The sequence below is a fragment of the Trachurus trachurus genome (genome assembly GCF_905171665.1).
Source record: "Trachurus trachurus genome assembly, chromosome: 22".
Taxonomy (NCBI): Eukaryota; Metazoa; Chordata; class Actinopteri; order Carangiformes; family Carangidae; genus Trachurus; species Trachurus trachurus.
In genome coordinates this window covers 16,608,791-16,631,891 of record NC_139907.1, presented here as the reverse complement: position 1 = coordinate 16,631,891, position 23,101 = coordinate 16,608,791, and the positions used below count along the sequence as shown (strand labels likewise).

The window sequence follows — 23,101 nt, the reverse complement described above, 5'->3', positions numbered from 1 at the left end:
GTGGAAACGGACACACATACATTTTTTTCAGTTCATATAGTAGCCTAGAAAATATTTTGTGTCGAAGTTCAAACGTCTAAAAATAAAAGTTGTAGCCTATTTTTTTATACCCATAAAATCCACATTTGACACGATTAGTATACTTATAAATAATCACAAAAACATAAAAAATAAAAATAATCAATCACGCTATGATATTTAAATGGTCGGATTTGTTAGTATCTCTGTGACAAATAAAGCAGCTGGGAGCTCTGTTTTTTGGAGCAGCACTTGAAGGCATCACTTCCTGGGAAAGTGGGAGGTGAATGTTGTCAACGTGACTGTCATCAAGTATCGTTACAGGGGCAGAGAACAGCAGAGCCGTCGGTCGGTGCTCCGCTCCACTGTAGCGTCGGGACTTGGAAAGTGGCCGGGCGGGGGGGAAGAGAGAGAGACAGAGACAGAGAGACAAGGCAGCGGTGCTCGGGATTCAGGGAAGATGGACATAAGTCAGTGTTTGAGAATATCTCCTTTGTGCGCTTTCAGGCCCGCCTTGTAACGTCCAGGACAACTTACCGTACGTTGTGGGTTTTTTTGTACGTTTTTCCGAGGTGGAAACCCAGCAACGCGAGCTAGCTTAGCAGCCAACCGCCGATAGTGTCAGACACACAGGTACGGGAGAGGAGAGGAGAGGAGAGGGGAGGAGAGGAGGGGCTGGTGACAAAGGAAAGGTGGCGAGGTAACGATGAACCGCTTTCGAAAGTGGCTCTACAAGCCCAAGGTAAGTTACCCTGAGCCCGCACGCTGTGTCAGCTCTGCATTCAGTCCTTTTTCCCTTTTTTTTTGTAATGCATAGCTTAGGTAGGAGATAGCTAGCGAAAACAGCCAAACCAGTGTTGGGGCTCGCTAGCTGCCTGGTTACTTCACACAGTGGTGCCACACATCTGCTAACGTTAGCCCGTATTCCTGATGTTACACTGTTTAAACCAGCACCAGCAGCAGCAGCAGCAGCAGCAGCAGCAGCTTCCCCCCTTTGTTGACGTTGGGGCTTTTGTTTTCAAGACGCGCTTCACTGTCACAGCCTGCTAATAATGTTCACTGATCTTCATTGACTGACTTACTGCTGCCTCCAGCTGACATTGTCATTAATTTCAGGTCCTGTTAGTGATTAATTTGTTTTGTTTGTTTTTTTGTTATTGTCACACATTTTTTGGTCATGCTTTGACAGTAACAGAATTGGACAAAAACGGAAAATAACAGCAGCATTATTAATACGTATGTCTTTAGCAAAGGTGAAATAATGTTTGATATTGCACAAATAACTGCACTATTTTAGGGCAAAAACTAATATTTTATTGTTATTATTATTATTATTATTATTGATTTATTTGTGGGTTAATTCCTTGAATAAATGATTAATTATTATGTCGATAAAAAGGGAGAGAAAAATCACTATGATTTCCTGCAGTCAAAGGTGACTTATTAACGTTGCTTGTTTTGTCTGACTAAAGTCCAAAAAGAGGTTCTGTTTACTATCACGAGTCCAAAAATTGAGAAGCTGGAAATAGGGGGTCTGGCGTTTAAGCTTGAAATGAGTGAAGTAAACTGATTTACAAAGTTATTTAAAGTTACTTTCTATAATTAACAATTTGTTTCTACACTGCAGCAGTTGATTTGTTTATTGATTATACACTAGCATCCCAGACTGTATGAATGGACATCATAACGCATCAAATCAAATGCTGCTCTGCCTCATTATTAATAGGCAAAATCATCACTTTTGGAGTGAGCCAGTGGATGTGCTGTGATTCTCTCAGTCAAGCTCACACTGTGGAAACATGCCTGACACAGCAGTGGAAGTATTGAAGGCTTGGTCAGTCGCCTTGTTAAATGAACAGTTTAAATAAATGTCATCTGCAGCACTTTTTAGGATGAGTGAATGTGTGCGTTTCTCTAGGGAGGAAATTCTTGTTAACTTGTAGGTTTTTTTAGGGAGAGCAATTTTCAACTACACAATGGGTCGACTTGAACTCACAGAAGTGTGTAAATCCGAGGCAGGTTGTGAATGATCAGTATATGCAGTCATTTATTTGTGCTGCATCATCACAAAATCCCGGCGCCTCGGTAGGGTGATAAATAAATAAACAGTCACAGACTTTTGTGCCAGTGTTGGATCGACAAACTCCACCTGGTCTGCTTCTAGAGAAGTCTCAGCTTTGGATATTGTATGCAGTCTGGGTTTGCAGCCTGTATGCACTCATCACCCAGTTACTGATATGATCTCACACAAAGTTTGCCATTTACAGGGAAGACTGAGCAAATATTCCTTTTAAAGCGCTTTACAATACCACTTGTTCTACAAAATGCTCTATTGTGGCATCTTTCTGAGGCACAAAAAGGTTGTAATTACTATCAACACACAGAGCATTTACATAAAAGCATTAGGGAATTCAAAGAAAATGGGGGGAAAACTCCAAACTTCCTGCACTTGATTAGAAATCTTGACTTTTAATGCAGAACGCTAAAGGTGTAAAGTTCCCTGCTTCAGTCCACACACCCACGTTCAGGGCAACAGGGCTGAGTAACATTTGAGAGCCTTTAATGCATTGTTTCCTTTCAGTTTATTGGCATAAGAGCCACGCATAAAAGGCTGACCTTGTATCATAACTGCTGTGCATTTCAAGTCTTTTTAGCTTTATAGAAATGGACGTAAATATATACTGCAGACAGCCTCTTAAACAAGTTAGTGACTGTGATACAGTCAGTGTTGTGTTTCTTTGCACTGGAAATACACTTGTCTGCTTTCCTTACAAGGTTTGCCAACTTGTATTTCTGATCGGCAGTCTAAAGTTGATAAGAGTTACCGTGACTTGCAACAGCAGTGCGAGACACGGCTTAGATGAAATGCCTCTGATTACATATTACCCTGCTGCTCTTAACCACATACACACACCTGCGTCATTCCCCTTTTCTCTGTTTAACCACGTTTGCTGTCGCAGCATTTTCTTTGTCCATTGTTGGGGTTAGGCGTAAGTGTTGGGGTTCGCCAGAGTATTGTCACATTCATGAATGACTACTGCCTCGGAGTGCTGAGCTATTACATCAGCGCCTTTTCTGCCAAATCACGGCCACGGTTGGAATTAAGGGAATTACACACAAGCCTGTGGTATTTAAATGACCAGTTGTGCCTCCGAAGGAGTGATGAGAAAGTGTACTACCAGCCTCGGTAATGATGCCAATCAGTATGAAAAGACAACAATAATGAAAGGCTTCAGATCACTTTGTGCTCCTGCTACTGAACAGCCAGAGCAGTTTTTTGTTTTTGCTCTGAGAGAGAATATTTCTGTGGTAATTAAAATCAGGGCCAAACCCGCATATTCTGGCACTTATTGTTGAGCACAGTATAGCATTGTCATTTTGCATCAACAGTAAGCTGTTTATTATTGAACTATGTTCTCCTGGAGATAGAAAAGTGTTGAATCAGCATGTTCCCTTAACTGAAACGAAGCTATTGATATTTCCAGAGCTGCTCTTTACCTCCCCAGATAAGTCCCACTGAGGAGGACTTTTCTTTCGCCCCTGCTACACAATCCCTGCCCAGTGTGTGAGCGAGGAGTGAGCAGCTCTGTGTGGGACATAATGTACCTGTCTATTCTGCCTGACTTTGTCATCAGAGTCAAAGAATGGATTGTCCTGGTCTTTTGTCAGGCTGAACAATAGTTAACTCACCAAAAGTAAGGATACACTACTGTATGGGAGTCTGCACATACCGGCTTCCAGTCATTAAAACTGGTTGAGCCGGTTTTTGCGCCAACATTTTGCCCCAAAATATTTACAATTCCTTCACTTGGCCTGGGTGTTTTCTTTATTGAACTGTGTATTGACTGAGAAAAAGTTGGAGAGTGAAAAAATCAGGAGGGAAATGTTCATAAAAACTAGTTTCAATCGCACATTGCTGCAGTCCCAAACAAAGACGAGAGACGTGGCTCAGGTTTCAGAGCAGCCAAAATGGCCACTGTCTCCTCCTCACCTCTCATACATCAGCCGCGAACTTGCTGAGTGACTGATGGCGGGCAAGAGAGGAAGATGTCAGGAGGCTAAACCCGTGTACTTCCTCCGTAGCCTTTGTTCCTCTCCGGGCTGTTGTCCCATCAGGCATTCAGGAGCTGACCTTCAGCTCCACGCCGCCTCATCTGTCAGTGTGACGGGCTCACAGCTCACACCAGGCCTCTCACCTCTATCTGCTCCATGCGACTCATTTGCCTTTCATTTCCATCTCTCCCCATCGGACAGTTTAGTGCGGGGGTGTAGCCAATACTTTCTACACTCCTTCTGATCAAAATGTCAGATATCACTGTGTGTGCAACAATGTCGGCTGTTAGCAAGTTTGTGAGAGCGTATGTGCTGCTAATCCATGATTACTATGATAAGATCTGACAGTTGAATACATAAAATGAACCATTATGGTCAAAAATGTCATTAGATGTGACCATAAAAAGCTGTTCAGTCTCTCTGTCTTTTTAAATTTTACCATTTTATTTTTCACACCAATTCCACTTTATTTCTGATGACAGCCAAATACAAAACTGTATCTATTCATTCGTTTAATATAATTGAAATCGCAATATGGCCAAGTTCAACAGCCAAACTGCAGGTTTTTTGAGAAAGGTAGGCGTCAACACCATAATCATTGATGCCCAGGGTTACAAATTATGTTTTGTAGATGTAAAGGAACATGTTTGTTTGGACCAAACCAAAATCACATCAATATTTAACAAAAACCGTTGAAAGTAAAATGAAAAAACAACCAGTCCAGGAGAAAATTCACAAGTTGTTAATTTACTCATCTGACATACATGCTTTTTTTTGTATGATGTCTTTTGTGTGTAGGATGTCAGATTTAATGTGGAAAAGAAAATATCAAATTTGACTTTAACCTATTCCTATATTTAGTATTTAAGTAAGAAAAAAAAAAAGCTTTAAAATGTTCAAGTACTGGGAGAAACACCCATCGCAGTTTCTCATCACCCAAGCTGACTTATTCATATTGTTTGTTTTTGTTCAACCAACCAACCAAATCCCAATGACGTTCAATTTATTCTCATTAAAGGCTCGGACAATGCTTAAAATTGTTGTTTGGCTAATCATTTCAGACCTAAATAAAAGTTAAAGCTGCTGTTTTCAGACCAAATGTCATGAAATGTCATGCTTTGGTCTGTGTGTGGAGGAATGGCGTGGAATCAGTTATATGCATGTAATGAAACAACACAACACAGTTGGCGTGTGAGTATTTACCATGATCATAAATCATTGTCAAGCCACCATGAAAGATGCTTTAGAGATGTTTGTCTACACTGTCAGAAAGACAAACACACATGTTGACAGCTGATGGTTTTGACAAAGCAACACTTTTTTTTTACTCAGCATCCACTCAGGCTCCTGCTGCCAGCTGTGTGGGCCCCACTTTAAATGCATCAGTGCATTTTGATTTTGAAAGGAAATGTTCATCAATGAAGAGGTGGTAGTGACACGTTCTAAATATATGTGTTACAAATTTGCCAAAATTGGTGTGTAAAATGAAGTCAGGGTCATCAGGCTTAGATTTTATGCTGATGAAATGTCACATTTTATTAACCATCTTGGCTGGAAAATACTGACTGTATTGTATTTCATGTGTTGATCTTGTCTTAATTCAATTAACCCAGTAGTTTATTAATATGATAAATCAAATGATCTTTTATTTTGATGCATATCTGTCTTGTGAGTTTTCCTCGGTGCACACTTTATTTTTTTATAGGAACTACTTAATCACAATAAGTGGTGAATCATGGCTGGTCATTTCCTCAGTAGTGATGATAATTTCCCTGTAGCAGTGCAAGACCGGTCCTGCTGTTGTAGGTTCTGCTGATGTTTACTTCATCGTCTTGTTTGTCTCCATTTGTCATTTATCAGTGGCCTGATTTGTTTGTGAATAGTTGCCAAGTGCAACAACAGCCAAACTGCAGGAGCTGCAGATCTCTGAGAGAATTTTTGAGAGAAGGCAAAGCAATTAGGGACTTGTCTTTGCAGAGTGGATTGGCACCGAGTCGATGGAGGAGCAAACTGCTGAGCGGCGGCCACTGTGGCTTCATATTTAGCCCCATTTCTGGAGCTCTTTGTGGATGTCCCATTCTGCTTACCCACCAGCCATGCGGTAATTGATTTGGTGTCAGCTGCCTGGATTTAGAGACCTGACCCCAGAACAGATCGAGACAGGCCGGGGCGATTGAAGGCCTTTTTAAATTCATTGCAGGATTGGGGAATCAGGGCCCATCGTCCTAGGTGTGGGAAAGCAATGATTGAAGGAAAGTAGTTGTGGTGGAAGAACTGCACTCATTTTCCACACCTCGTTTTCTATTGGTCATAATCAATACTTCTTTCATCAAAGATGTTTAAATTCCTCTCCTGCTTGTCACTAATGATAAACATAAAACCTGTATTCAAGGTGCCCTTTGTCTATACTGTAGGTCTGACTGTTCTAGGAAGAGCCAGCAAATGAAACAGCACCCTCCTGCTCTACGCTCTGTCTCAGCAGCAGGGGAGAGTGGCATTGAACGCAGCAGAGGAGGAGAACAGTGGGCCTGTATTTTTTGGGATTAGATTTTGGCCTTGGTTACAGTTGGCAGGACATAAAATGAGAGGATGTCGCTCTTTAGCAGCTCTAGTGTTTCTTGTTACTGAATTCTAGGGCTTGGATGATGAGAAATCCAAAACACTGGACAAAGTTATACAAGATTATTATTATTTTTTTTAATAAACATTGATTTTTTTTAATCAAGTGTTTTAATACAAAGCAGTGCCGTCATTCAGCCAATATAGAAATATGATTGTGTTGCCACCCTGTAGCTGTCATGTGCTGCAGAAGAATGACAAAAGTAACGTCAGTCATGATGACTTTCTGGAGAGTGGGAGCAAGTGGCATTTTATAAAAATATCTCAAAAATTGGTTTGTGGGCTGAGAATGAAAGGTTAGGATATGTTATGCTGGTGGATTTATTATTTTTTATGTTGGTAGTGAGTGACGGTGTTTGTTGTTTTTTACTTGTCCTGACAAACATTACAGTATGAAATGGCAAGATCAAATGTTATTATGGTTATAACCCTGCAGTGTGCAAAGATAAAAACAGATTGCTGCAAGATAATCAGTATCAAATATTATTTATGTATTTATTCATTCATTCTTTTACCATTTATTTAGTTACTCTCGTGTTGTGGATGGTGTTGTCCCAGTTGCACAGGCCTGTTGAATTAAATCTCCACAGCCAATAATAGGAAATGTGTGTTTGTTCTCACACTTACTGTAGCTGCTCACGGCTGTTGTTGTGTCAGTGCCAGCTCTCAGTCACTGTTTATAACAATGAAAGGTGTGTGGACAGAATTAGCTCGACTCTGATTCATGCACATCCTGAACAGTGATGAGCGGATGTGGGTCAAAACTACCAGGAAGAGATCATGACAGTGCATAGGTGGGTTTGTTTGAGTTGTATTTGTGGTTCAGTTCAGTCTTAAATGTAATGCATGGCAGTGTTTTCAGTCAGTGCTGTTATGTATAAAGATGAGAGGATTTCTCTTCGCCGATCTTCTCATCTCTTCTCTGAAAAATGTTAAGTTGTTGATTTCGTGAACCTAAAATTCACCTTCCCCTCTGTAGCCACAATTTTAACAGCCCGATCTGGATTGTATAACCAGATTATGTCTTGCGTAAGAACTTCCCTGCAGTTGATGTGAAGAGGGGCGTCCCCACATGTCACCACACTACCATAAGGGGATCCTGGACTCACCTCGTCGCCACCTAAATCCTCTGTCCCCCCCCTCTGTGTGTTACCCCAGGCCCGTCCTGCTAAATCATGTGCCAGGCACATGCACAGGTCAGTGCTTAGTCCAAATGCCAGATTAGGGCGGGCAGCCCTCGGAGAAGGGACAAGCACACAGATTATGCCATCAGGCCAGATGGGCAGACCACTCTGAATATATTGAGTCAATGAACTGAGTTAAGTCTGTTGTCTGCTGTGAATCCAGTGCTCAGCTGGTTAGTGCAGGCAAATTCCTCAGCAGCCTGTGATTAATGCCATTGATTTCACCATGTATTTGTTTTAATAGAAATCTCAGACCGGTCTTGAAGTGTGACCAGAATGATTTCAAGACAGTTGGAGTTCATTCATGAAAGGTTGGCCTTCAGTAACTCCAAAAACAACACAGAGAGGAAGGAAACTCCTGCTACCAGCTGAACAAGTAGGGAGTGATTTACCATTAGTGGCCTACCATGCCTTGGCTTAACACTGCCTTCTTAGAGACATTATACTTTTTATTCTGCCAAACTTAATATAAATAATGGTTGAGGAAGTTTCCTTGTTTGTTACCAGAACGATTGGCTCGCTCTTGCCGGGGCTTTTATGCTGAGCCCTGAATAATGAATAAGGTGATGAACTGTATCCGGCTGCTTTTTTTTTTTTTGCCAGTCTGCCAACTGACTGGATGAAGCAGAGTGAACTGGTTTCCCCTCTACAATATTTGCCTCTGATCCTTGGACGGCAGCCAGAAGGCAGCAAATTGAGCCTGGAATAGAGTATGGAGGGCAGAGGCAAGGTTTCTCATAAGTCCCTTAAGTGGGGTCAATGTGCATGCACTGATGCTATGGATGTTCATGAAGCATTAGTCTGACAGGCTCCATCATCTGCACAGTCTGAATGGAAATGAAGCCCAGAATCAGCCGCTCAAGGAGAAATCCAGCTGAGCCGATGAAAATGTTGATCGTATACGGCGGCGGCGGCGGGCAGCTCTCTCTAACACGTTTCAATGAGAGTCGCACTGTCATCGCAGCTTATTGATTTTATGTTAAACAAAAGGGACAGGGAATTTCACTGCGTCACGGTCAAATTATGTGATTGAAAGGGATTAACAGTAATTGTCACTCTGGGTGAGATTAATAGTCTAAAATTACAGTTTTCTAACCGTGGTGGATTTAGGCTTTTGAGTCATCTCGGAGAGGGGGCACCCAGGACGACGGACAGCAGGAGTCTAACAAGAGAGTGGCATGCCACAGGGGACGGCAGCTGAATCTGCTGAATCATTTCCTCACTTATGCGAGGTAGAGCTGTCACTTTTGTTGATGACGCAACTAACAAGTTCAGGAGACAGATCATCAGATGTTCACACAACTACTTTGCATCGACTGAGTTTTTATCTCAGCTTCTTAATCTGATTGTTACTTGTAAATTGCTGTTTTTTTTCTCACTTTGGAGATTTAAAATGTTGCAATTTGGTAGCTCTTTCCCAGTGGCAGAAACAGCCAAAAAAAATATTTTTATTTAACATTTACTCTATACATATAAATAAAATGTCAGGCAAGACTTTACTCCGTGTCATCACATGTTATGTAAGCAGATGAAAACAGGCCCTTCAACAGAAAGCTTGCCTTTTCTGCTTTTCAGAGCAGAATCTAACATCATCACTGACTCACAGCCCATGATGTACCCAGGTAAATATTATCACTAGAGGCTTTAAATCTGGATCCCAGACAGGATTAGTCTGTATTTTAGATCTTTTAAGGGCCTCTTCTCTCAGCAGACAGCTGTTCTAATGCTTGTTAACCAGATGTGTTATTGTGTTCAATCAGATGAGATGTTATAGTCGAACTGCCTCTTCGACTTTTCCCATGAGTCATTATTTGGTTGCACCAGCTGTTAAAAAGCTGGTCAAGATATTAGTAATAAAATATTCTGCTTCTTCAATCAAAGGTAATCAATTGTGTATGTTTGTGCATATTTTTATTTGTATATCGACCATTTTCCATTACCTCTTTCACTCCTACATAGATAGGATATATATTAGCTTGATTTGTAGGCTTGGTTACTGGTGCAAATATTTAGCAACAAGTGTTTAATAACTTCTTTGTGTGGATCAACCTGTTTTAATACTGCACTTGGCAAGCAGTTGCATTATGGCAAGACTGAGTTTGAACTAAGTGGGTGACGTAGACCCCAGTTTTCACTTGATAAATGATTATTGCATGCCACACCAAGCTTGTAGACCAAGCAACCCATTGCCGGCCTATCTAAAAGCAAATCGGCATGTCTTGAACATTGTCTGCCGTTGACTTTCCCCCATGATGCAATGCTGCAGGAATGTTCCCTCTTGCGTGAGGAATGCAGCAGGAGGAGGATATAGGATGGCGTCTGTCTCAAATGCTTATTCTCTTCCTCTGTCAGTATCGGTCTTAAAGCAGCAGAAATCTCAAAATGAATGCCATCAGTCTCTGGGTCCGTGTGGCGTCTCTGCAAGAAAAATGTCTTTCACTGTCTCCCACTCCTGTTTCCTATTTGGCCACGGTGACATTTGTGTCATATGCTCACTCATTGTTGTGCGCTTGTCCAGTCATATCTGTCTCCTGACTGGTGATATCATTGCTTGACTCATTGTATAGAGAAATGTGATGTTAAGATCAACATCTAATTTTGTTTTTGGAGCCGTTTTCTTCTTTGTGTATTAGGATTCCCTTTGTATTAATTTCACATTGATCTCTGCGTTTAGAGATGGAGAAACCCACTAAATGTGTTTCCATTGTAGTAATGACTTTATGCCAAGATGGGTATTACTATTTGCTTATATTATTTGTGTTGCTAATATACCATGGCTGTCTATTCCCGTACTTCAGCAATGATTTATATCGAGCATGGATGTGACCTTGTTAAGAAAAAACACTTGAGAAGACTGTACCACTTGCTTTGCCTGCTATGACACAGACTCAGTGTTGCCTTGTTTTAGTTTGGGCGTGATGCTTTTGTGCTCGGCTCCTCCATCTCACTCATGTAAGCATGACATGGCAGAGACATCAAAATTCAGGAATATTATTGACTTTGCTCTGTGGGATTCAGATTGAAAAGAGAAAGGCGCAAAGGTCCACTTTTTTTCTGTTCAACTGAAGTGTCCTTGAGCAAGGAAAGAAATGCCCCTCTGCTCCACCCATCTGCAGCTTTGATTCACCTGTGGGCAGGTGAAAAGTCAAGTATCAAGTGTATGTGTAATAAAATGACCAGCTGTGTGTCTTCTAAATGTATTATCATCACCCAGGATTACAGTATTTTAACTAGGATTTAGTCTCTCAGCACGAAGCTTTTAATCCTCCACATAACCTTAAAGATACTCTGTCGGTTTTTTTTTTTTTTTTACAGAAATAATGCGACAAATATCCCAGCTGTAGGTTATATCTCTGTGTTTTCTCCTCACAGTTTGTTTCATTATTAATGAGAGAGAGTGAGGGAACAGCACCATGTATCATATTCAGAGAGAGAAGTCAGAGCCCCACGGGGAGAGCATCACGCAACAGGAAGCACTGCAAACTTAAGGGAAAAGGCCCTGTGAGAGGCTTTTCTGTAAATACCAGTGTTGAGTTTGACTTCGTGAAAAAGCACTTCCAGACTGTCGATGCACAAAAGGCACACAAGCCCGTTTACCAGCGCAGCTCCACCTCCTTCCAGTCCGCACAGTCATGCTGTCCTTTTTTTTTTTTTTTTCTTTTAAGCTCCTGTACCGTCATCAGGTCCTTGTGGTTTGTGATGATGCACGTAGGCATGTGGTCGCCATTTTCAAAACCATTAACCTTTAGATGAGCCTTCCTCAGGATGTGCACGCACCCATCCTGCGTGTTGTCGTCGGTCTCCCGATTTGAAAATCACACAGCAAAACGATTTCTTACTTCATTCTGGTTGTGAATTATTGTGTTTACATTTTTCATGCCTCAGACTCTCCTCCCTACCTTGCGTCTTGCGGCTGCACATGTGCTTCACTCAGCGGTGGAGTGATTTGCTGAGCTGTGCTGTTCCCCCACACTGAGGGGAGCATGGTGGGAGATAATGACACAAATCCTTTACCAGGGCCAGGCTCTCTAATTACACCTTCTCTTCTGAGGAGCTTTCACGCTATATTAACCTTTCTTACCTCCTCGTGTTGGAATTAATACCTTCAAAAAAAAAAATTACTTTCTTATACTTGTTAAAAATTTGGTTATGCATGAATGTGTGTTTGTGTTGGTCTCTATTTCTTTCTCTCACTCTCCCTTGGGATTTATATCACCAAAGCAGAGGATGAAAACAGCGACATTCACTGCTGGCCTCATACCTGTTGACGTCTGTTGACGCCAAAGTGCTATAGTAGCACAGTGTTGTTGTAACCAGGAGACTTGCTGAACATAATTCATGCGCTGTCTTGCCCAAACCACCGAGCATCAAGCTGTGTTTTCTGGAGACTGCAGCTGTCCATGGCTGACACTGTGCTTCGCTCGTGCAGAGCTCCAAACCCTGAACAACATAATTCCCCCTAAGCGATACACATGCAAACTGGTGTAATGAATAAACACAGCTACTTCCTGTGAGCAACTAGTAGGTCCTAATGGTCAGTGTGTAGAGCACGTTCAGGATAGGTTTTCTTTGGTGTGAGACCAGCAGCAGGTTTTGGACCCTTGAGAGTTTAATCCTATCTCTCAGTTTAGTAAGACATGAGGTTTTGTCACAGTACACAGACATCCAAGTTATTCCAGCTTGGCCCAGCTGGGACTCTGTTGTTTAGGGTCAAATAGGTTTCTTGTTTGCTTTTACATTTTGTAATTTCCTTGGTAAACAGCCTATTGTTTTGAGTTGCAAGGTTGGCTCAGATAATTACACGGCTGTTAAAACTGTGGTATTTGTGTCCACAGCTTCAGAAGCAGGAAAAGGACACTCAGTCTTTTTGTACTGCAGAGCATAGCGTTCAGTTAAATCAAAGAAATATATTAACTTGGATGACTTGACTAATGCCTGTGATATTTGATCATCAGTGTGGATATGGGCAAAACAGCATTCAGCCAGTAAAGCTGTCATGAAGCAGTTTTAAAAGCCAAGAAAATGATTTTCTATCTTTACAAAGATGAGGAGATGCTCACATTTTAAAAGCCAAAAATACCAAGAGATACTCAATATTAAGAAATATTATGGTATGTTTCAGCTTTTTAGATAGTAAGCACAGAGTGCATACAGTAGAGAGGGTGTAACCTGTGTGTCGGGGCAGAGGGCAGATTGCTGCTCAGTAACATCACTATGTGCATTGAAAATAACCTCCGTGTGTTTCCTTGCAGAGGACGGACCCTCAGCTCCTGGCCCAGTTCTACTACGCCGATGAGGAACTGAACCAGGTGGCCACTGAGCTGGACAGCCTCGACGGCCGGAAGGACCCTCAGAGATGTACCCTGCTGGTCAACCAGTTCAGATCCTGTCAGGTCAGCAGAGAGAAACCAACACTGCAACGTTTTTTTTTAAGGAAAACTTATCAGTGTGCTGTAGTGAGTCATTCACTCATTAGAAATGTTACATAATGAAGTTGGGGAAGAGATGATTTAACCCCCTGCTAAGATATAACTCTGAGCCATGACTTTTTTTCTCATTAAAGATAGTTTCACTCACACGGTTTGACCTTGGTCTTGCCTAAAAGCTAAAAATAGACAGCGCCCTTATCTCTCCTTACCGGATATGGAGGAAGTGATTCGACTATTGCTTTACCAAACATTGCTTGACCCGATTCTTGTATCAAGCAGTGTTGTAGATAAGGTGAGATAAGTGGACTTTGTTTGGAAGCAGCAGCAGCACAGTGGACACGCTCCTCTCTTCCTTTGATAACACATTGACCGTGCGTCATGTGGGTCACTGGTAAATGGTCACAAGAGCAGCGTATTTAGAAAGAGGCGTTTATAATGTAGCTTTGAATGTAGCTCATGAGGTTAAGGGTCGAGAGGCGGCGCGGTGCATGAGTGATAGCTGTCACTCCGCATCACGCTGAGAGAGCTGGAGGAGGTGGAGGGAGATCGTCATCTGGCCCGTTGTGCCTCAGCCTCCCCCCGCCGCCAAGGCACTCAGGGGAGAGCCACTTAATAAGGTCATTGCTTGATCCCCTACTGTTTTGTCACTTTACCCTCCACCCTTCCCTCTTTCAATCCCTCACCTTCTTTTTCTTCTATATTTCTTCACAGTTCCTCTCTCTCTCTCTCAATGCTTCTGCTGCTCTTCTTCCTCTTTCTGATTTGGTCTGTACTGTTTTTTTTTTTTTTTTAAAGAAATTGTGAATGAGCAGGTCTTATGAGGCTTGTTTTTTTTTCCCACACCTCACATCAGTCTCTTCTAATTTAACAGTGTGCAGTGAAAACGTTTAACGGCAAACTCTCAGCACTTAGCCGTTCAGAGACTTTTCAGTGGCGTGCCTCCGAGGCTCTAAGGACTTTGGAGAATGAATTAAGCAGCGTTGTACCCCACAGACCCAAGGCCCCAAGAATAGAAGGCAAGCGCACTCAAGCCAAAATTTTGCACTTGAACCTGCCACTGCAGCTATCAGCTCTTATTCATGGGCCTCTGTGGGGGTTGCTGGCATGCTGCTCATATTATGTTGGCGCGGCTGTTCTTACAGTGTGGCCTGCTGGAACAGCCAAGTGTGTATGTTTGAGATGGACAATGATTGAGCAAGATGGCACACACAAGAGACAGAGGAAAAGGAAAAAGTGTGAGTGGGGAAAAAACAAAACCAAAACAGGTGGCCAGTCTTTTATCAGAGGGCATGTATCACGCCAGATAAGAGTCGCTCCCCCTGAATTATTGGAAACCAACAGTGGTGGAGGTTATCACTCGTTGTGTGTCTTCTGCTGAGAGACGCTCACACAGACAGTGGGGTGGTACCCGGCCGACCGGGAACCATGGCACAGCACACAGCCATAAAGGAGTCTGTGGCTGAGCTCTCCCTCTCAAAGCTTTTTAATCTTTCTCCTCAGGGCGAGCAGAGAAAGACGCAGTGCTGTGCCTGACAAGATTACAGTGCACAGTGCAGCTGCGGTTGAGTGAAAGGCTCATTGTAAGTCATTGTTACGGCTGTTGTACATGCCAGCGGCACATAAGCTCTTGATTAGCTCTTGCTGTGTGTGACACTGCATTTTCACTGCTGGAATTATGGGCTTTTAGTTTAATGTTTTTATTGAGGGAGAATGTAGCTGCACCCCATAATGGTCTCATGCGCTTGTCAAATTGTTTTCATTCTCTTCCTAATCAATGGTCTTTAAACGACGGAGTACAATGGCCTTCTTGAAAGAGGTGAAACTTGGATTACCAAGCAGTGTTACTTAATCAGAGTAAACACTGAGAAAATAGCTTTTCAGGGGGGAGAGAGAGATTTTCAGGCACTCATGTTTGTCCCTCCAACTTGTTTGTTCAATTTTCTTTCCTGACACTCTTGTGCTTGTCTGCAGGACAATGTGTTGAACATTATCAATCAGATCATGGATGAATGTATCCCTAATGACCGGGCCAACAGAGACTTCTGCGTCAAGTTCCCAGAGGAGATTCGTCATGACAACTTGGCGGGCCAGCTGTGGTTTGGTGCTGAGGTAGTGTATTCCCTCCAGTGTCAGTCTTTAAGAAAACAACTTCACACAAGTGCTAAATACATGTATGAGTATACGTTTTTTTTTTTTTTTTTAAATTGAGTGATTTCCTGATTGCAGCTTTAGTCATTGCAAACACAACTTTCTCAGTTTAATCCTCTGTAGTGTACGAGGTTAGAGAACTCATCATGTGTGTGTTTCCTTGGTAGTGTTTGGCCGCCGGCTCCATCATCATGAACAGGGAGATAGAGAGTATAGCTATGAGACCCCTGGCTAAGGACCTCACTCGCAGCCTGGAGGAGGTACGCAACATCACCAGAGACCAGGCCCTGAGAGACCTCAACTTGTACACAGACCGCATGAGGGACGCATTGCGACATTTCGACAGCCTTTTCGCTGAGTTTGAACTCAGGTAAATCAAGGACCAGACGTAGGAAATTATATTAACAAGATTAATCCACAATTATCATCATCCTCTCAAGGATTTTTGGAGCATCTCTGCCAAAAAAAAAAACACCGAACAGAGCTGCAAATCTCACTTCATTCCTTCTCCTTCTCTTGCATTGCCAGTTATGTGTCAGCCATGGTGCCTGTGAAGTCTCCCAAAGAATACTATGTACAGCAGGAGGTGATTGTGCTCTTCTGTGAGACTGTGGAGAGGTGAGCACACAGATACATTAAGAGATGCTGACTTCACCTGGAAGTAACAAGAATCTAACTAGTATGCTGAGATAAAGTATTTTTATCACGTGCTTTCCGCTCTCTGTTGTCTCAGGGCCCTGAAACTGGGCTATCTAACACAGGACATGATCGATGACTATGAACCTGCACTGATGTTTACAATTCCCAGACTAGCCATTGTGTGGTAAGTGTTACCGGACTTCTCCATTCTTCCGCCCACCTTTTTTTTTCTCTATTCTTCTCCAACCTCTTACACAATTTAAATGTATTTTTAGTGGGCTGGTTGTTTATTCAGAGGGGCCTCTCAACCTACACCAAAAAGCAGAGGACATGTCTGAACTCTTCCGGCCTTTTCGCACATTATTGAAGAAAATCAGGTACACCTTCGTATTCGTATTAAATATCACATAAATATCTATTACCCTCTATTTCTGTGTTAAAACTATTTCATGGTGCTTTTTTTCAGAGACCTCCTGCAGACCCTGACAGAAGAGGAGTTGGTAACACTGGAGAGGAACTTGTGTATTTCCCAGGATGGAGAGTTTTCCCCCGGCCAGGGGCGGGCTACAAGCAGCGCACCAGAACCTGTCCAAGAGAATCACTCATCCTGCAGCCCCACTAATGACACCTCCAAGGGGGAGAGTGGGGAGGAACATTTGGCTCTGTATGTTTCTCCCAGCCAGGAGGAGGGGGTTGCACAAGTGGAGAAGGGCTGGGAGGAGGTGGAGACGGAGAGGGGGGAGGAGGAGCAGGAGCAGGGTCTGCTGTGCGAGGAGGCCGAGGAGGCCGAGCTGGCCTGCTCCATGCAGTACGACGAGGAGGAACTGGAGCAGCTCAACATGATGGTGTACCTGGTAGGAGACGAGATGTCCACCCTGTTGTCTCCTCCCAGTCAGGGTCAGTCCCCAGCCCACAATCCCAACCGCGGAGAGGCGGGGGGCTCCAGCGGGACCTCCAGCACCGACGCGTCTCCCCGCAGGCTCCTCGGGGTCCGTGGAAGGACAGGCATCTATGTAGAGGAGGAGGACAGGGTTTTTTTCATGGAGGACCTGGAGGCAGCAGACAGGGACAGCATCACCAGCATCTCAAAGGAGGCCTACAGTTGTGCCGCCGTTCCTTCCAAAGCACCAGAGTCCGCTCGTCCTCTTCAGCGTAAGCTGGGTCCGCGGCCGGACGCCGTCAGGAACGGCTGGTACTCCGAGACCCCGTCGGAGCAGCCGTGCCCACAACCACGCAGCCAGAACACACTCTGTCATAACGCAAAGCTCCCACCATGCACCACCGCCCCCGGCTCCGAACCTCTGCCTTACACCAACGGGTGGGAGATGGGTTTAGAGGGGACGGCCGCTGAAACTGCCGAGGTCATCGCCCACCGCATGGGCGGCATGAAGCTGTCCGCCACGGTTATCTTCAACCCTCGCTCCCCCAGCTTGACGGAACTGGCCGTGGACAAGCTGCTGCTGCCGCGGCCCACTCCCTCTGAGCTCGAGCCCTGCAGCCCCCTGGTGGCCACTCACTGCCTGCTCAACTCGTGTGTCTGCTGCGGGAGCTGCGAGGACGGCCACGAGGACGGCATCACCACCGAGAGCACTGGACTCGGCTTAGGGCTCGCCCTGGGGTTGGACAAGCACTCCAAGACCGCAGCGGCCAGCGCCGTCATCCAGTCTTCTGCTTGCCGGTTGCCCCCCCGAGGCCACGAGCCTCTCGGTAAGGGTGACCTCGCCCAGGTGACTCCTCCATCTTCCCGCAGCTCTGTCGAAGCGCTGGAAGAGGATTCAACCTCCCAGCTCTGTGAGAAGTGCCTGGTGGTCGCTCCACGGCCGGGGCATCACGCTCAGGACGGTGGCTCCAGCGGAGGGGATGAACCCTCCCGGTGCAACCACCAGCCGAGGACTGAGAAGAGGGAGCAGGCCAGTGGAGGCCGGCAGAAAGATAAAGAGGCAGACAGAGACAAGCCGGGAACTAAAGACTTGAAGAGGGACACCAAAGAGGACGGCAGGAGGAGCTCCAGGTGTGCTGAGATTTCAATAAGTCATTTTATTTGCTTTGAGTGATCTGTCACCAAATGTGACTGTGGGGAAAGTGTGAGCTTCATACAGTTTAGTATCAACATAAATATCTGTTTTATTTCACCGTATTTCATCATATATTTTAATTATTCTGTTGCTCTCATCCTCTCTTTCTCATTTACACTTCCCCTTACGTCGCCTCGATTATACACTTGTTTGTTTTGCCACTGTGTTTATGTTTCTGCATTTTATTCTGTCCTTTTTTTTTCTTCTAATTTCTCCTTCCTCACTGTTTATTTGGTTGTTTTTTTTTAGTTTCCAGAACTCTCCCCTCAGCTCTGTGTCAGGTAGTGACTGTGAGAGTGTGTCGGTCACCACATGTAGTCTGTCAAGCAGTGCATATACCCCCAGGTAACTAATCACTCATGAAAGTGTCATAATGTTTGTGAGTGTCTCATCCTGCCGACGCTGTGATGGTAACTAAAAGCCAAGTTCCTTGTGCGACAGATAAAAGGATGTCTTCGTTCGTTTCCTGTCTTTATCGAGATTGTTGTTCAGATTTAGCACTTGATTGAATCATCATCATCAGTCATTTCTTTCATCATGAGCCACAGGCTATAGCATTAATTTGCCTCCAGGGTTTGACTCTATAGATTTAATTAGACATAACAGCTCGCTCCTGGAGATTTGCGTTTCTGCATTAACACATAACCCGTCCTCTCTGATTGGAGTCTTTTCTACAGAAACACCATGTGGTTGGGAAGTACTTTGGGAGTGGAATGTGTATTTGTTTCCTTTTCATCTAATATCTAATTCTGCAATCATCTCTAATTTATTTAACGATTGAAATCACCTCTTTCCCTTATAGTTTTAGTGATGTCCCTCACTTGTATGTTGAAATTGAACAAGTGTCTCTCACAACGTCCTCCAGCCCTGTGAGCAGCCTGACCCCCAGCTCGGGGACATCAGAAGACCTGGACCATCAGGAGATCCAGCTGGCTCTGGAAGACGCCAAGGTGGCCGCCAGGAACAAGATCCGATCACGCTTCCACAGCAGCAGTGACCTCATTCACCGTCTCTTTGTTTGTATATCAGGTACGACCTGTCTGTGTGTGTCTCTCTCCCCCCTCCAGCTCTGTGTCTGTGTCATGCTGATGTCCGTTATTTGCGATGCAGGTGTTGCTGATCAGCTGCAGACCAACTATGCCAGTGACCTTCGCAGCATCCTCAAGACTCTGTTTGAAGTCATGGCAACCAAGTGTGAGGAGGGAGACAACGATAAGCAAAAGAAAGGTGAGGAATATGTCATGATTACATAGTATGGTGCATAGTGTTTCCCTTATTTATGTAATACAGACAGAAATCAAAACTGCATTACTGCTGCTAAAAATGTATTGTAATATTTCTTCAACTGAACTATGGCAAAGTTTGTTACTGACCCAGATTCCTGTCTCGTGAAACTACACAACTGCAAACAATAACTACTGCATTTGGCTGCTTGTTCAAAATAGTAAATCTTCATGTGGGGGAAAAAGGTTTGACCCCAGTGTAAAGTCATGAAATTAGTTGCTTTGGCCAAAAAAAAAAGAATCCATGCTTTTATCAGATAATTTATTGAGTGTTGTATTGCCACTATAGAATGTTAAGTTTCTTCTTCTGTGGTGTACAGCAGGTCCTGCGATGCGGAGTGCTGTGTTGGAGGACTGCGCGCTCTGTCAGGAGACCATTTCTTCATCAGAGTTAGCAGCCAAGGCGCGGGATGGCCAGTTCGAAGGTCAGAAAACACACAGACAAAACACACTCAGTTGAAATATCAGCCTGCTCCTTTCCCCATTTTTTTTTTTTTTTTTCGGTTAGTGTTGCTCTGTGTTGACTGTTTCCTGTTGGCTCTGTGTAGACCCTCCTGACTGGGTCCCCGATGAAGCTTGCAACTCCTGCATTGCCTGCAAGGCGCCCTTCACTGTCATCCGCAGGAAGCATCACTGCAGGAGCTGTGGAAAGGTACGACTGCTCTCTTCCTGTCGGAGGGTCTCAGAATACCCTCAGTAGGGACGTCACGATTATAGATTTTCTTGGTACGATTATTGTCAGAGAAATAATCACAATTACAATTATTATGCATTAAATAGTTTCACAATACTATGAATGTGTAAAATCAAATATAGTCAAAATATTGTTACATAACTAATTATTTACACAAAATATTTTAAGTGTCTATTAATATAGAGTCAATTTTAATACCCCAAGAGAAGTGTTGGAAATATTCATTCAAATAAGTCATTAATTGTCATCTATGCGAGATGCTACGTTTATTTTAACCGTTCTTTTTAATTACAAATGACACGCTAAGATTTAAATTCCTACCAATTCAGTGTTTCGTTAAATGGACCAGCATCTGTGCATTTACCTTTACTTTGGTGTACATCTGCCAATATGGTTCGGACATAATCTTTTTTGGAAAGTGACGGTATTTAGGATTATTTATAATTAATTGATTGTGGCATCTAAATCTAATACCACGATTAATTATGAAAACAAGTAATCATGACATCCCTAACCCTCAGTTTAAATGTGTTGTTGCTGAAACAGAATCATACAGAGATGAACTGATGCATGTGATGTCGTTTCAGATCTTCTGCTCTCGCTGCTCCTCCCACTCTGCACCGCTGCCCCGATACGGCCAGGTGAAGCCCGTCAGGGTGTGCACACACTGCTACATGTTCCATGTCACGCCCTTCTACAGCGACAAGGCTGGCATCTGACCCCAGATCATCGCACAAAGCACACAGTCCGCCACAACAAGATCATATGCAACAGACCTGACCCACGGCTGTGTACAAAGCAAATGCTACGCTGTTCCGGTAAAATCTAAAGTGGTCGTCATCATTCCTGCTAAGCAAGGCTTCGGAGTAAGGCCATTATAGATGAGGGAGCAGAGAGACCAGTCACGCTTCCTCCTGATGATGAGACCTGTTTCTGAGAGATGCTGGTGCCTCAGCGGGAACCACAGGGTTGGGTTTCTGTGCCCAGCCAACACAAATGTTTCACAAATGCCTGTCTGATTATAAGAAGTACAAAAGAGAAAGGGAACGAACAGGCAATAACAGATTTTGAAATGGCATTGAGCAACAGTCTTTTGTAGCAATTTGCAACATAAAATCAGAACGGGCCACTTTATTAGTTTTGTTGGTTTAGGTGTAAATGAAAGGACTTGTGACATATTTTCCTACGCTTTAGCGAGCTTCCTACATTTGTGCCAGAGCTCCCTCGGGACTCGGATTACTCAAAAGAATGTAAGTCATGATAACCATGTAAATAAGGATAATTCTGGTAATAGCTACACTAAATTGCTATATGTGGGAACTGGTGAGCAATCTTCACCGAGCTACCAGTCCCAGTGAAGCAAAAATGAAAAACAGACAGCTTTTATATTGAGATTTTAATGGCAATGAATGTGTAATTCTGCACCACTTTTAGAAATGGGGTCTAGATTCCAACGAAGCCGACCCTCCAGCTCTTGATGGTAATGGGCTGTGCCCATCGCTTTTACAGTTGCACCATGGCATGTTTAGTTTTCTCTGGGGACTCCGCTGCACACCGAGATGGATAAAAGGGATTCCTTAGTCATCACTGTCAGGTCTTGAAGGCCCTCTAGTGGAGAGTTGACCTCTCTTCGCTCAGTGCTCTCATCACCATGATGTGAACAACTTGTTTTGAACCACAGGCCTCCTCAGGTGCTGGCCTTCAAACTACAGGCCAATTGCTCATTGGTTTTTCCCTTCCTCACACTTTATAGTGCAATATTGTGACTGCTAAGTACGGTGGCCCTCCCCACTCTGGAGGCAGTCCTTTGCTATTTAAATTATTAGGCCATTTCCGAAGAGCAAAGCTGTGCCCATTTGTGTTTACACTAAATTATTTCCATATTTGGCTCCGGTGGTACTGTCAAGCTGGAACAGATGTTCCCAATCTGATATAATTTGCACCTCACTTCCTTTCTGCTCTTGAATCTGCTTCCATTGCAATGACGACGTACAAAGCATCTTCCATGCTCTTTACAGAAAGCATTTTGTACATCTGAATGGCCTGAAGTGGCCGAGCTACAGATATGGACGTTTGAGCAACAATGTAATATCACACTATGTCCATTCTGCTCTGACTTAAAGCAGTTTCTCAGGCATTACATAATCACAATTACTCACCACTGTTTTCATCAAAGAACATATAAATTCACTTTGAAAAGATATGTTTTTTTTTCTTTTATAAAGAACAAAAATAATGTATGAAGCTATAATTTCTTTTATGTGAAAAAAAGATGAAAAATCAAGGAATCGTGCAGTAATTAAAGGGCAGGATATCCTATTATTATTATTGTTATTATTATTATTTCAGAGCTTGGTCTTATTTTGTAAAGTTCCAGTACATTTCCATGATAAGAGCTGTGTAAAATATTCAACAAACAAATAATGTTATATAGTTTTAAATGCAATGTATATTGAAATAAATGACTTTTTCCTGTTTAAAAAATGTTGCCTTATAATTGAAATTTGTTAACAGATTTGTGCCCAGGATTGATTGACCTACTACCATGATATGACTGATATGCAGACCTGTAATGTCTCACAGTTATACAGAATGTCTCCATAGGGTATGAAGTTGTTTGAAAGTCATTTATCAGTGGATCAGACTCTTAAGTACAGACGGCTCCTTCTCCTGGTTTGTAGATCTAAGAAGTGCAGCTCATATGTGACTTGGTTTGTCCCAGACTGTGCAGATACTGTACTCACAAACTGATCAGTATTTCTCTTGTGCAGGCACAGACCACAGACCTGTTTGAACAATGTTATGGAGATACTGTAAAAAAAAAAAGAAAAGAAAAAGTCCATTCACAGCCTGGAGTTATTTTAGTTATTGTTTGCCAGTTATTTTCCTGCCTCTTGAGTAGGTGGTGTGAGCCTACTCATCTGATGAGCAACACTCTAAAACTCAGTGTTCAGAGTTT

General features: G+C 43.3%; 1 protein-coding gene across 2 annotated transcripts; it reads left to right on the top strand.

The window, feature by feature from the left end:
* The first annotated feature begins 361 nt into the window (after nucleotides 1-361).
* On the top strand, nucleotides 362-22,626 carry zfyve28 (zinc finger, FYVE domain containing 28). 2 transcript variants are annotated; one of them, XM_083998155.1, is made up of 14 exons: nucleotides 362-760; nucleotides 13,127-13,267; nucleotides 15,275-15,412; nucleotides 15,619-15,821; nucleotides 15,980-16,069; nucleotides 16,185-16,274; nucleotides 16,366-16,467; nucleotides 16,557-18,101; nucleotides 18,415-18,510; nucleotides 19,031-19,194; nucleotides 19,276-19,392; nucleotides 19,772-19,873; nucleotides 19,997-20,100; nucleotides 20,730-22,626. In XM_083998155.1, the coding sequence occupies exons 1-14, from the start codon at nucleotides 725-727 to the stop codon at nucleotides 20,859-20,861; spliced, it is 3,060 nt and encodes a 1,019-aa protein (XP_083854281.1). In that variant the 5' UTR covers nucleotides 362-724; the 3' UTR covers nucleotides 20,862-22,626. The 2 variants fall into 2 exon arrangements, with proteins under 2 accessions (XP_083854281.1, XP_083854280.1); XM_083998154.1 differs by having other exon boundaries at nucleotides 19,769-19,873.
* The last annotated feature ends 475 nt before the right edge of the window (nucleotides 22,627-23,101 follow it).